The sequence below is a fragment of the Orycteropus afer genome, unplaced genomic scaffold, assembly GCF_000298275.1.
Source record: "Orycteropus afer afer isolate SDZICR_OR568_19922 unplaced genomic scaffold, OryAfe1.0 scaffold00092, whole genome shotgun sequence".
Taxonomy (NCBI): domain Eukaryota; kingdom Metazoa; phylum Chordata; class Mammalia; order Tubulidentata; family Orycteropodidae; genus Orycteropus; species Orycteropus afer.
The window spans coordinates 5,769,462-5,783,680 of NW_006921679.1; the positions used below are offsets into that span (position 1 = coordinate 5,769,462).

At 37.2% G+C, this 14,219-nt stretch overlaps 1 protein-coding gene across 1 annotated transcript in view; it reads left to right on the top strand.

Moving 5' to 3' along the window:
- The window catches only part of SGCG (sarcoglycan gamma), a 188,902-nt gene that overhangs the window by 65,071 nt on the left and 109,612 nt on the right, over nt 1–14,219 (top strand). The window contains exon 2 of the mRNA XM_007942518.2: nt 11,799–11,900. Coding sequence (XP_007940709.1) covers nt 11,799–11,900 — 102 coding nt within the window. The remainder of the gene's footprint in view (nt 1–11,798; nt 11,901–14,219) is intronic.

Genomic DNA, 14,219 nt, shown 5'->3' on the forward strand with positions numbered 1-14,219 from the left:
GACCTCTCGTATCACCCCCACCTGGGTCCCTGTGGCTGACTGTTCCTCTGTCTGGCTTCCTGGCTTTTAATCCCCTTTCTCCTGCTCTTCTGGCCTGCTGCTTTGGGCGTCCCTGAGTTGTCCCTGGGGCTGACTTTACTTTAAACATACAAAATGACCAGAGCTTGTAAATACTCAAAATGGCTGCACCCTTGGTCACTTTAAATATCCAAAATGGCTGCCGCTTGGTAAACATTCAAAATGACTGTGCCCTCGGTCACTTTAAATATCCAAAATAGCTGCTGCTTGTAAATATTCAAAATGGCCGTGTCCTCAGTCACTTCAAATATCCAATATGAGCACCACTTGTAAACAATCAAAATGGCTGCACCCTCCGGACAGCTGAAAGTCCACAGCTCAGGTTGTCGCCCTCCTTGCTGTTTCCCTTCCTAGTCATAGGCCACCAGTGCAGTTGTCCCTGTAGCCCTTGCTGACCAGGGCTGATCTTTAGGTCAATTCTCAGGTCCCAACACCACTTGGAGATATTCAGACTGTTGGTGCCATCAGAGTAGCTGATAGTCCACAGCTCTGTCCCTATCCATACTCATAGTTTTCATGTAGGTTTTTCCACTAGTTGGTGCCTGATCCTCAGAAGGAAGATTGGGCAATCTACTTCTGTAGTGATACCACCTCAGAAACCCAAGGAGGAGTCACTATGGGTCAGATCCAACCAATGGCAGTTTTTGTTTTGTTTTGTTTTGTTTTATCAAATGTTAGCACAGTGCCTAAGGCATCTGACTGCTAACTAGAAGGTTGGTGTTTCAAACCCCCCAGCCACTTTTGTAGAAGGAAGACTGAGCGATCTACTTCTGTAAAGATTTACTGCCTTGGAAACCCAATGGGGGTTGCTGTGAATCAGAATCGACTCGATGGCACTGGGTTTGGTTTTAATATTTGTTAAAGAGCTCTGGTGGTGTAGTGGTTAAGGCATTTGGCTATTAACCATAAAGGTCGGTGGTTGAACTCACCAGCTATCCACAAAAGAAAGATGGGGCAATCTGCTTTCATAAAGATTTACAGTGTTGGAAACCCTGTGGGAGTCACTATGAGTTGGAAACAAATCAATGTTTGTTAGTTTGGTTTTTTTAGTTATCAAATGTTGGTCTGAAATTATGAAAGCATAGTTTAAAGTGTTTGAAATCATTATTACGCAATACTAAAGGTCCCTGGGTGGCTCACTTTGCACTGGACTCCTAACCTAAAGGTTGGTGATTTGAACCCATCCAGCAGGACCATGGAGGAAAGGCTGGTGATTTGCTTCCACAATGATTACAGCCAAGAACACCCTGTGGAACAATTCTACTCTGTAACACCTGTGGTCTCCATGATTCAGATTTGACTTGACAGAAGCTAACAATATATAATACAAACTGAAATACAAAATGGCTCACTCTGCCCTATTTATCTTCCAAGGCCAGTGAAAACTGAAGTACAGGTAGCCCCCGACTTACAACAGGGTTCTATTCCAACTGTTGTCATAAGTAGGTTCTGATGTAAGTTGAATACCTCTTTATTTTTTTTCCCTGACTTTCCATTATTATTGCCTTTTATTATCTGTATCTTTATAAATCCAATCTTTGAACATCTGCAAGTGAACATCTGAGAATGATAACATCAGCAAATTATGTACTGCAACATTGTGTGTATACGTATAGTATATAATATCAATGACAAGAAGTACAATGAAAAAAAATAAACATGGTAAGAGCTGCTCATGCTAACTTAAATTTGTCATAACTCATGACTACCTATAATAGGTACCTATAGCCACTTATAGCCTATGGCCACTGCTATAGCCTATAGCCTATAGGTATCTACCTATAATAGGTACCTATAGTACCTATTATTACCTATTATTAAACAATTAGTAAAAGTATGTGTTGTAGGTTAGGGTGTCAACTTGGCTGGGTGATTTTAAGTGGTCTGGCAGCCAGATGTAGTTATTCCCCATGACGAGATTGGATGTGGTACAATCACCTCCATGTGGAATCTGCTGTGAGCAGCTACTAGTTGAGGGGGAGTTGCCTTCCAGGTGTGGACTTCTTCCAGTGTATATGGAAGAGATTTGGGAAAGGTCTCTGGCTTTTGCTCTACATTTGGCCCATCATCATCTCCAGTTCCCAGACTCAAACCCATGCCTCTCTTGTTGCCTCTTGATCTTGGGATCACTGCCTTCACAGCCTGTGAGCCAATAATCTACTATTTTACTTCCTGACTCATCAGCCTCAGCAGCCAGCACTCTGCTATACTGCTTGCCAATCTTGAGTTTGTCAGTCTTTGCAGCTGCATGAGTTAGGAGAAGCATTCAGTTTGATGTTTGATCCACGGGCTTGGGATTTGCCAGCCTGTACAACTGCATGAGCTGTTTCCTGGAGATAAATACACGTGCACGTGCACTGATTTTTGTTTCTCTAGAGAAACCAACCTAAGATAGTATGTACACTAAGCATCTAGCAATGTACTATGTATAATGGATCATGGTGTTTCAGGAAGCTCTTAATCATCAAACACATGGTGATTAGATTAAAAACTTGTCCAGGCTCTACCAGTTATTCATTTCTAGAGCCACTTACACATTTAGAGATATTTGTTACAGCAGTACCCTCCTCTCAATACCAAATTCTGTACTCATTTTCTATGGATGGTATAACAAAGACCACAAACTCAGTGGCTTAAAACACAAGAATATATTCTCTCATAGTTCTGGAGGCCAGAAGTCTGGGATCAAGGTGTTGGCAGGGTCATGTACACTCTGAAGGTTCTAGGGGGAAGATCCTTCCTTACTTCCTCTAGTTGCTGGTGTCTGCCAGTAATCCTTGGTGTTTCTTGACTTGTAGATACATCACTCCAATCTCTGCTTGTCTTTACAAGGGCATCTTCCTTGTGTCTCTGCCCAAATTTTCCTCATTTTTTAAGAATATCAGCCACTGGGTTAGGGCCAGATTACTTCTACAGAGACCCTATTTCCAAATAACATCACCTTCGCAGGTACCAGGGATTAGGACTTGAACGTATTTCTATGGTACTACTGTTTCTCTTGGTCTTCATTATTGTCAGATCACTGTTACAGCCCTTGACACCATATTACAATGCTTTTATTTGGATCTTGGAGGTCCTCTGAGCAGGGATCCTGAGTCCAAGTTACATACTCCTATCCAGGCTCCTGTTGATCAGGAAGTCTTCCGAAATCTCTGCAGGATTGGCCATTTATATAGGGAAACTCCTTGTCAATACAACCCACAATAGGATCCTAACATAAATTATTTTAATTTTTATTCAATGATGAATACTTGACCTCAATGAAACATCTTTTAAATTCTTAGAACCATAAAATTCAGATGGTGCTTTGACTTGGCTCCCACAACTCAAAAGGTCATTTTACTGAAAACATTATCAGATCATAGGATATTGCAGTATTTTTAATTTTAAAACCAGTATATGATTGTAAAATAAAACACATGAAATGTAGTTCAATGATGTTCTCTTATGTAGTCTTGCTAGCCATGGGTTTGCAATTCTCTTAAAATGATTGGTCAGGCTGTAATCTACCAAGTGGATTATTGAGCTGCAATTTGCCTAAGAGGATTGGACATTTTGCAATCACCAAGTGATTGGTCAGTTTTGCAATCCATGTGACGGGATTGGTTAGTTTGCAATCCTGCTAGGACAGCCCTGCTTTAAAATTGACAAGGAGTTTCCCTACTCAAGCAGATACACATTCAAGAAGCTCAATGAACCCCAAATAGAATAGACTCCAAAAGATAAAGACATATCATAATCAAACTATCCAAAACCAAAGACAAAGAAAGAATCCTGAAAAAAGAAAAAATGAACAAAGTTACTCACAAAAGATAAGCAATAAGACTAAGTGCTGACTTCTTGGCAGAAACCATGCATGAAACAAGACATTTTAAAAACCCTGAAACAAAAATATTTTCAACCAAGGGTGATATATCTAGCAAAATTTCTCTCAGATATGATGGCAACATTAGGACATTTCCATATAAACAGAAATTAAGGGAATTTGTAAGAACCAAACCAACTTTACAAGAGATGTTAAAGGGAGTCCTTCAGACAGAGGACCAACAACAGTAGACAACAATCTGAAATTCAGACATATGACAACACTATCCCAAAATCAACCCAGCTATAGAAAATATAAGAATATAAAATAAACATAAAAACCAAACTCACTGCTGTCAAGTTGGAGTCTACTCATAGCAACCCCTCCTTGGGTTTCCAAGGTGGTGTCACTATGGAAGTAGATTGCCCAACCCTCCTTCCAAGGAGTGGCTGGTGGGTTTGAACTGCCAGCCTCCTAGTTAGCAGTCAAATGCCTTAGGCACTATGCCACCAGAGCTCCCAAAATAAACACAGAAGAGTGAAAATAGTGAACAGAAATGTCAATTTGTAAATGATGGCAATTACAAAACAAGAAGAGGAAATAGAACCACCAAATGGAAAGGAAGTAAAGGTGATATCAAGATAGAAAAGACTGTTTTAAACTTATGACAATAATAAAAAAATATATATATAGTATAACCTGAAAGAAAATTAACAAGCCTTCTAACCAAAATAAAAAAGACAAAAATCATAAAGTTTCAGTAATAGTAAAACAGCAGCAATGAAGGAAATAAGAAAATCCATAAACAAAATGAACTCAGCACAGAAAGATATATGGAACAAAGAAACCATCAACACCACACACACACAAAAAAAAATACAGCAAAATAATAGCATTAAATTCATACTTATCAGTAATTGCACTGATAGTAAGCAGATTAAATGCACCAGTGGAGAGGGACCGAGTAGCAGAATGGATAAGAAAACATCACCCAGCAATATGCTGTCCACAAAGACAAAAATAAACTAAAAATCAAAGGTTTGAAAAACATATATCAAGCAAATTGCAGACAAAAAGAGTAGGAATAGCAATATTAGTTTCTGGCAAAATAGACTTTAAGCCTGTGGTTGTTAAGGTTGTTGTCAACTTGCTGAGCCTGGTTAAGTGGCTGGGCGGGTGGAAGGTAGTTATTCCCCATGATAAGACTGGCAATCAACTCTATGGTGGGATCTGCTATGAGCAGCTGAGTAGCTGCTTTAGGGATGTGATCTGTATATAAGGAGAAGCTTTGGGAGTGGTCTCTAGCCCTTTGGCATGCTTGAACCCTGCATGTAGCCAAGTCAGTGTTCAACATCCTGCCATGCCCTGCCTATTTTGGGACTTATTCTGGACTTGAATTAGTGTCCTGCGATGTTGTTTGGTAACATTGGGACTGTGTCTTTTTACTTGTCAACCTTGGGCTTGTCAGTGTCAGCAGCCAGCAGCTGTCTGAGTGAAGAAAAGCCTCCAGCTTCCATGGTCTGGGAGCAGGAGGTAGAGCTGAAGCCCAAGGTTGAGGGCATTTCACCCAGCCCCTAGAAGCTGGCACCTTGAACTTGGACTTCTAGCCTCCAAAATTATAAGAGAAAAAACTCCTGTTTATTAAAGCCATCACATTTGTGGTATATTCCTGTCAGAGCAGCATTAGGTAACCAAAACAAAGGCAAAAACCAGCAAAAGAGGCAATGATTAAAGGGTCAATCCAACAAGAGGACATAACACAATAAATATCTATGCATCCAATGAAAGAGAGCCAAAATACAAAAACAAAACTTAACATAGCTGAAAAAGAAATAGACAACTGCACAATAATAGTAGGAGACTTTAATACACCACTCTTGATGAAGGACAGACAACTAGAAAGAAACTCAACAAAGATACAGAAGTTCTAAACCACAGAATCAACCAACTGTACCTCATAGATGTGTACAGAATACTCCACTCAACAACAGTACAATATGCATTATTTTCCAATGCACATGCAACATTCTCCAGAATAAACCATATTAGGCCATAAAGAAAGCCTCAATAAATTTTTCAAAACATTGAAATACTATAAAGCATGTTCTCAGAACACAATGCCATAAAATTAGAAATCAACAACAAGAACATCAAGAAAGAAAACTGAATACAGGGAAAGTGAACAACACCCTGTTTTAAAACTACTGAATAATAGAAGAAATAAAAAATTCCTTGAATCAAACGGGAATGGAAACGCAACATACTGAAACCTTTGGACACAGCAAAAGCAGTGTTCAGAGGCCAATTTATAGCAATAAATGCACACATCAGAAAAGAAGAAAGAACTGAAATCAACACCTTAACCCAACATCTCCATCAATTAGAAAAATAACAACAAAAAAGGCTACAATCAAAAGAAGAAAGGAAATAATAAATATTTGAGCAGAAATAAATGAAACAGAAAAAAATAATAAATTAACAAGAGTATATGTTGGTTCTTTGACGGCATGAATAAAATTGGCAAACCACTGGCAAATTTAACACATGAAAAGAAGATGCATACAGACTTCCAGTAAGATTGTGGAATAGGCACACAAGCTACACAGACCCTCTCAACAAAGAAAAGAGAAACCAATTGACAGAGATACAGAAGATAATCTTGGAGCTCTGAGCTTCAAAAGGAAGTATACAGAAGTAGATTAGGCACCAAGTAGTGGAAAAACCTGAATGAAAACAGTGAGTATGGAGATGGACAGAGCTGCAGACTGTCAGCTCCTCTGATGGGACTAACGGTCTGAATATTTCCAAGTGGTGTTGGAACCTGAGAATTGACCTTAAGATCAGCCAGTTGCCCAGACACTGGTGCCCTATGACTAGGAAGGAGAACAGCAGGAAGGGAGACAACCTGACCTGTGGACTTTGGCTTTCTGGAGGCCTCAGCCATTTTGATTGTTTATAGGCAGTGTCCATTTTGGATATTTAAAATGACCAATGGCACAGCCATTTTGAATGTTTACAAGTGGTGGCCATTTTGGATATTTAAAGTGACCAAGGGTGCAACCATTTTGAATGTTTAGAAGCTGTGGCCATTTTGGATATATAAAGTGACAGCACTCTCATTCAGATTCAAGGGACCTAAGAATAGGCTCCATTTGCCAAGGACAGCAGGGACATACGGGAGGCTGACAACAGGAAAGGAGACAGGTAGTGAGTGTATAAGTGCTGCCAACTAGTGAGTAGAGGAGTACTGTACCCTGCTTATATAGATAACATCCAAAGAAAAAAAATCTTGAGCATGTCACACAAACATACAATCACCAATCAAATATAAACACAAAAACATCACAATATCTCGGAGACAACAGACCATCATGGAACAAGCAAAATAAAGCAGTAGAAACAAGGGAGCAAGATGCAGACCCAGAACACATCCCTGAGGAAGAAGCAGCATTGGAACTCCCTGATAAGGAATTAAAAATGAATTGAGAGACAGATCAAGGAAAACACTGAAAAAAAATTGAAAGAAACACAGAGAAAACCTTAGAACAATTTTGACAGACAATACAAGAGCAAAATGACAAAATAAATGAAACATTAGAAATCATACAAAATCTACAGATAGAAATCCGGAAGATTAATACTAAATTTTCAGAAATAATACCTTGAATAGGCAAAGGAGTAGAATATAATCAATGGAATACACAATTAGCGAGATTGAAGACAAATACCTCAGTACTTCTTGGAAAGGGATCAATCAGAAAAAAGATCAAAACAAAATGAAGAAAGCCTAAGGTTCATGTGGGATACCATCAAAAGGATGGTATGTGTAATCAGAATTCCAGAACAGGAAGAGACAAATCAAACCATAGAGAAAATTGTCAAAGACTTGTTGGGAGAGAATTTCCTTGGTATGATGAAAGATGAGAATGTATCCATTCAGGAAGTCCAGTGAACCCCAAATAGGATAGACCCCAAAAGAAAATCACCAAGACATATCATCATCAAACTCATCAAATGCAAAGACAAGGAAAGAATTCTGAAAGCAGCATGGGAAAAACAAAAAGTTACCTACAAGGGGGCAATCAATAAGACTAAGCTCAGATTTCTTGGCAGAAACCATGCAGGTGAGGAGACAATGGGATGGTATATAGAAAACCCTGAAAGAGAAAAATTTCCAACCAAGAATTACATATCCAGCAAAATTGTCCCTCAAATATGATGGTGATATTAGGAGATTTCCAGATAAGCAGAAATTAAGGGAATTTGTTAAAACCAGACCAACCTTACAAGAGATGCTAAAGGGTGTCCTTTGGACAGAGAACCAACAACAGCAAACAACAACCGACCATTAACACACATGATGGCATAACCCAGAAACCAACCTGGTTATGGAAATATCCAAAGTAAATATGCCTAGAAGATTGTAAACAGGGGACCAGAGACATCAATGGACAAATAAGGACAACTGCAAATCAAAAAGAGGGGGAAAAAATGTGTAGTTACAGAACTTCTAAATGGTAGGGAAATCAAGACAACTGCAAGATAGAATGGACTGTTCTAAACTTGGGAAGAAAATTATAAATCACAGGGTAACCTCAAAGAAAAGTGATAAACCTTCACATCAAAATAAAAAAGAGGTCCAGCATAAATATTTAGCAAATACTGAAACAATAGCAACAAAGGAAATGATAACACGATTCATAAACAAAACGAGCTGGGCACAGAAAATTATATGAAACAAAGAAATCAGCAGCATCACAAAACAGCACACAACAAAATGACAGCAACCAATTCATACTTGTCGATAATTACACTGAATGTCCATGGATTAAGTGCACCACTCAAGAGACGAAGAGTTGTAGATTGAATAAGAAAACATAACCCATCAAAATGCTGTCCACAAGAGACACACCATAGAAAGACAAAAATAAATTAAAAATCAAAGTTTGGAAAAAGATATATCAAGCAAATGGCAACCATAAAAGAGCAAGAGTGCAATATTAATTTCTGATAAAATTGACTTTAAGACAAAAACCACCATAAGAGACAAGGAAGGACAATATATTATGCTTAAAAGATCAACTGAACAAGAGGATACAACAATATAAATATCTATGCACCCAATGAAAGAGGCCCAAAATACACCATCCAGATTCTAATACAACTGAAAAGACAAATAGATGACTCCACAGTCATAGTAGGAGACTTTAATACACCATTTTCAATCACAGATCGAACAACTGGAAAGAAACTCAACAGAGACGCAGAAGAACTAAACAATACAATCCAATGACTTGACCTTATAGACACCTACACAGCACTTCACTCAACAGCAGCACAATATACATTCTTTTCCAGTGCACATGGAACATTCTCCAGGATAGACCATATGTTAGGTCATAAAGCAAGCCTCAATAAATTTTAAAACATTGAAATATTGCAAAGCATCTTCTCAGATGACAATGCTGTAAAATCAGAAATCAATAATAGGAAGATCAACAGAAAAAGAGCAAACACATGGAAACTGAAAAACACCCTCCTTGAAAATGACTGGGTAATAGAAGAAGTAAAAAATTAAATTAAAAAAATTCCTTGAATCAAGTGAGAATGAAAATACAACATACCAAAATCTTTGGAACATAGCAAAAGCAGTGATCAGAAGCAAACTTTTAGCAATAAATACACACTTCAAACAATAAGAAAGAGCCAAAATCAACCCCTTAGCCCAACATCTTAAGAATAAGTAAAAGAGCAGGAGAAGAAAAAAAAAAAAAAAAAAGCCTACAGTCACCAGAAGAAAAGATATAATAAAGATTTGAGCAAAAATTAATAAAACCAGAAAATAGAAAGATGATAGGAAAAATCAACAAGACTAGAAGTTGGTTCTTTTAAAAGATTAATAAAATTGACAAACCACTGGCAAACTTAATAAAGGAAAAAAAAAAGAAGATGCAAATATGAGTAAGACTAGGTGATAGAACCAATTGAAATAAAAATGATCACAACAGAATATTATGAGCAACTGTACTCCAGCAAATTCTAAAAACTCAAAAGAAATGGACAAGAAGAAACACACTTCCTACCCAAAAGAACATAATTTGAGGTAGAAAATTTGGGCAGACCCATCACAAAAGAAGAAATTGAACACGTATTTAGAAAGCTACCTCTCTCAAAAAAGTCCTGGCCCAGTTGGCTTTGTTGGTGAATTCTACCAAACATTCAGAGAAGAGCTGACACACAAACTGTTCCAGAAAAGGACAGAATGCTCCAAAACTCATTCTATGAAGTAAGCATAACCCTGATACCAATGTCAGGTAAAGGTACCACTAAAAAAGAAAATTACAGACGAATATTCTTCATACCCATAGGCATAAAAATTATGAACAAAATGCCAGGCAATAGAAATCCATCAACATATCAAAAATAATAACACATCATGACCAAGTGGAATTTATACCAGGAATGCAAGGATAGTTTGACATTAGAAAAACAATCAGTGTAGTCCACCACATAAATAAAAAAAGGAAAAGAACAACATGATCATAAAAAAAAAAAAAAAAAAAGTATTTAACAAATTCCAACACCCAATCTTGATTTTAAACAAAAAGAAAGAAAAATAGGAAAAGAAGAGCCTCAACAAAATCAAGGGCATAGTCACAAAACCAGTGGCCAATACTATTCTCAATGGGGAGAGATTAAAAACAGTCCCATTGTGAACAGGAATCAGAAAAATATCCCCTTTATCACCACTCCTATTTGTTATTGTATTGGAAGTCCTAGCCAGTGCAATAAGGCAAGGAAGGGAAATAAAATGCATCCAAATTGACAAAGAGTAAGTAAAATTATGTATATTTGCAGATGATATGATCCTAGACATAGAAAACCCCAAAGATTCAACAAGAAAATGGCTGGAACTAGTAGAAGGACTCAGTAAAGTTTTAGGGAAGTACACCTGCCTTAGGTCAATGAGCCATATGATATCAAAAGGAGAGCATTTGCCCAGGGATAAAGCTCAGAAGCCAGGAAGTGATAGGTGAGAAAAATGAATGGGAACACTAGACACAGGGCAGAAGTGGGAAAGAGTGCTGTTGCATGATGGGGCTTGCAGTTAATGTCACAAAACAAAATGTGGATGGAATGTTGGATGGAAAATTAACTTGCTCTATAAACCTTTACCCAAATCACAATCAAAAGTTATTTTAAATAAATAAGAAGTGAACTGAGATGGTGCATTTGAAGCTTCAAAAAAAGTATTTAGAATACTTTTTGGGGTGATATCAATATCCTAATTGTGATGGTGGTTACACAAATCTATCCATGCGTTCAAACTCATAGAACTGTACACCGTTTGCCATCAAGTCAATTCTGACTCATAGTGACCACATAGGACAGAGAGTTCTGCTCCATAGCATTTCCAAAACTATAATTTATGGAAGCAGACCACCACATCTTTCTCCCACAGAGGGGCTGGTCGGTTCAAATTACCAACTTTTAGGTTAGCAATCAAGCACTTAACCACTGTGCTGCCAAGAGTCTTTCATAAAAGTTTATACCCCCAAAAAGGTCAATTTCATTGTATTTAATTTAAAATATTTTTAGTATAACTGAAAAGTTTTACATTTGTATAAGAATGCTTTTTTCAAACTGGATGGTGGATTCTTGGATGTCATAAAATGACTCTTTAAATCTTACATGTATTTTTTAAAATAGGCCTTTGTATTTACACAATATTTAATAAAATACTGAATATTGAATAAAAACAACTACAGTTTTAAATAAGGTATTTGGGAGAAATAGAGAAAAGTACCTGCCAGGAAATCTATTAAATATACATGTATAATTTAAGTTGACACTAAGAGAAGTAAAGAATGAGAGTAATTTTTAAAATAATCTTTATTGTCTTACTCTTCAACAGACAGGAATGGGTCATTTGCATGTCACAGAAGATGGACTTCGCCTGGAAGGGGAATCAGAATTTTTATTCCCATTGTATGCCAAAGAAATACACTCCAGACTGGTGAGTAAATAATGAGATATTTAAATAATTTGTACTTTATGGAAAAATGCAGAAATTGGATATATTTTTCAGGAGTTATTTTAGAGAATGTACATGGGCAAACATTTATGATATACTCTTCACAAAACATTTGACTATAAGATTGTGGAATTTCTCTCTCATATTATATATGTACCCACCAGTCACTCGTTGGAAGGAAGGTTGGGCAATCTAGTTCTGTAGTAATACTGCCTCGGAAACCCAAGGATGGGTCGCTATGAGTTGGGTCCAACTTGATGACACATAACAACAACAACAACAACAATAACAATTATATATTAAATCAGTTCCATTTTAGATCATACACGACTCAACCCACATGCATATATAGGTATGGTTGAGGATTTGTGTACATACATTTTTGTACATGCTACATGTATATTCATATATAATAGAGGCAATAGGGGGCACAACTATGGAACTTCTTAGACACAATCAAACCCCTCTCAGGCTTGAAGTCTAAGGACCATGGTCTCAAGACACATCTAGATCAATTGGCATAACATAGTGCATGAAGACAATGTTCAACATCCTAGTTTGGTGAGTACTGTTCTGGGGTCTTAAAAGCTAGCAAGTGTCCATCTAAGATACAGCTATTGGTCTTTTCCCACCAAGAGCAAAGGAAACTGAAGAAAACCAAAGACTCAAGGAAGCAATTAATCCAAAAGATTAATGGCCATGTGAACCACAGCCTCCTCCAGCCTGAGACCAGAACTACATGGTGCCCAGTTACCAATACTGGGCCATTTTTACCAGGGATGCAATAAAAGGTCCCAGTTATATGGGAGAAAAATGTAGACCAAAACTCAAATTCATATAAAATGACCAGACATACTGGTCTAAGAGAGACTAGATGATCCCCCAAGACTATTGCCTGAAGTCACCTATCTAACATGGAACTGAAGCCACTCCAAGAGGCCACCTCTCAACCAAATAATAGACTGACCTATAAAATGAGCAAAAACACCCATGAGGAATGTGGTCCTTAGAACAATCAACTATACAAGATCAAAACGGCAATATTTGCCCAAAAGCAAAGATGAGAAGAGGCAAGAAATGGTAGGGAAACCAGACAAATGGAAATGGGAAACCCAAAGTGGAAATGGGGATAGTGTTGACACACTGCAATTCCAATGCCATGGAATAATTTGTGTATGAATTACTGAATGAAAAATTCACTGTGTAAACTTTCACCTAAAGCACAAAAACAGAAAGACTCTATTTCCATGTGCTTCAGATCTGAATTTAATAGCCTCAGTCATTTGGACCACAATAAACAAAAGGTTTTAAAAATGAAAACCTTCACCAAAAACATTAGTGCAAAGTAATTTAAGTTCATTTATTTTAAAGCACTTAAAATTATATGAGCTTAGGAAAAAAATAGTTTCATAGCATTATTTTCTGCATTGATTATACTAATTCCAGATTTTGATCCAGTAGGATTCTCCATGAGTAGATTAAACACCACCATTAAATAATTGTATGGTTTTAAAATTAAATTATGTCTCAATATTCTCTCCATTCACTTCTATGAATTTATAAGAAAAATACAGCAAGAATAAAATACAAATATTGTCAAGCACAATATTTGGAATAATCTTCATTTTTCCTTTTGTGATACTATGAATTTTATAGTAGAGGTAGTTTTGGGAGATTATTGTTAAGTGGTATTATATGAATAAAATGTTAAAGTTTTATCTGAATGTAATTTGGATTTCATTTTCCTTCCCCAGTTCTGGTTGTAAAATGATATTTCAGTATCTCTTCTCTTCAGAGCCTTGTACCAGTGTCTTCGTTTCCATGTACTGTTTTAACAAACATAACCCAAATGGGTAGTTTTAAAGAACAGAGTTTATTTTATCACAATCCAGGAGGCTAGACCTCTGAATTCAGGATATGGTTTCAGGAGTTCCTTCCTTGTCAGTAGTTTCATGGCATTCCTTGGTGTTCCTTGGAATCTGTCTTTCCTCCTGTGTATGTCTGTGTCTGTGCTGCTCTTTACATAACTCAGAAGTGATTGGGCATAGGATCCACCCTACCCCAGGCATGGCATCAACTGACCAATTACATTAGACGGCATTACGTAAAGTGATTACATTAAATTGTATTTTAGAAGTTGATTACATTAAATTGCACTATGGAAGATGATTACATTACTTTAGATTACTTGGTGAATGGTGATTACATTACATCCACAGGTACATTATTGTTGTCAATAGGGAGCTCTGGTAGCATAGTGCCTAAAGCATTTGACTGCTAACCAGAAGACTGGTGGTTCAA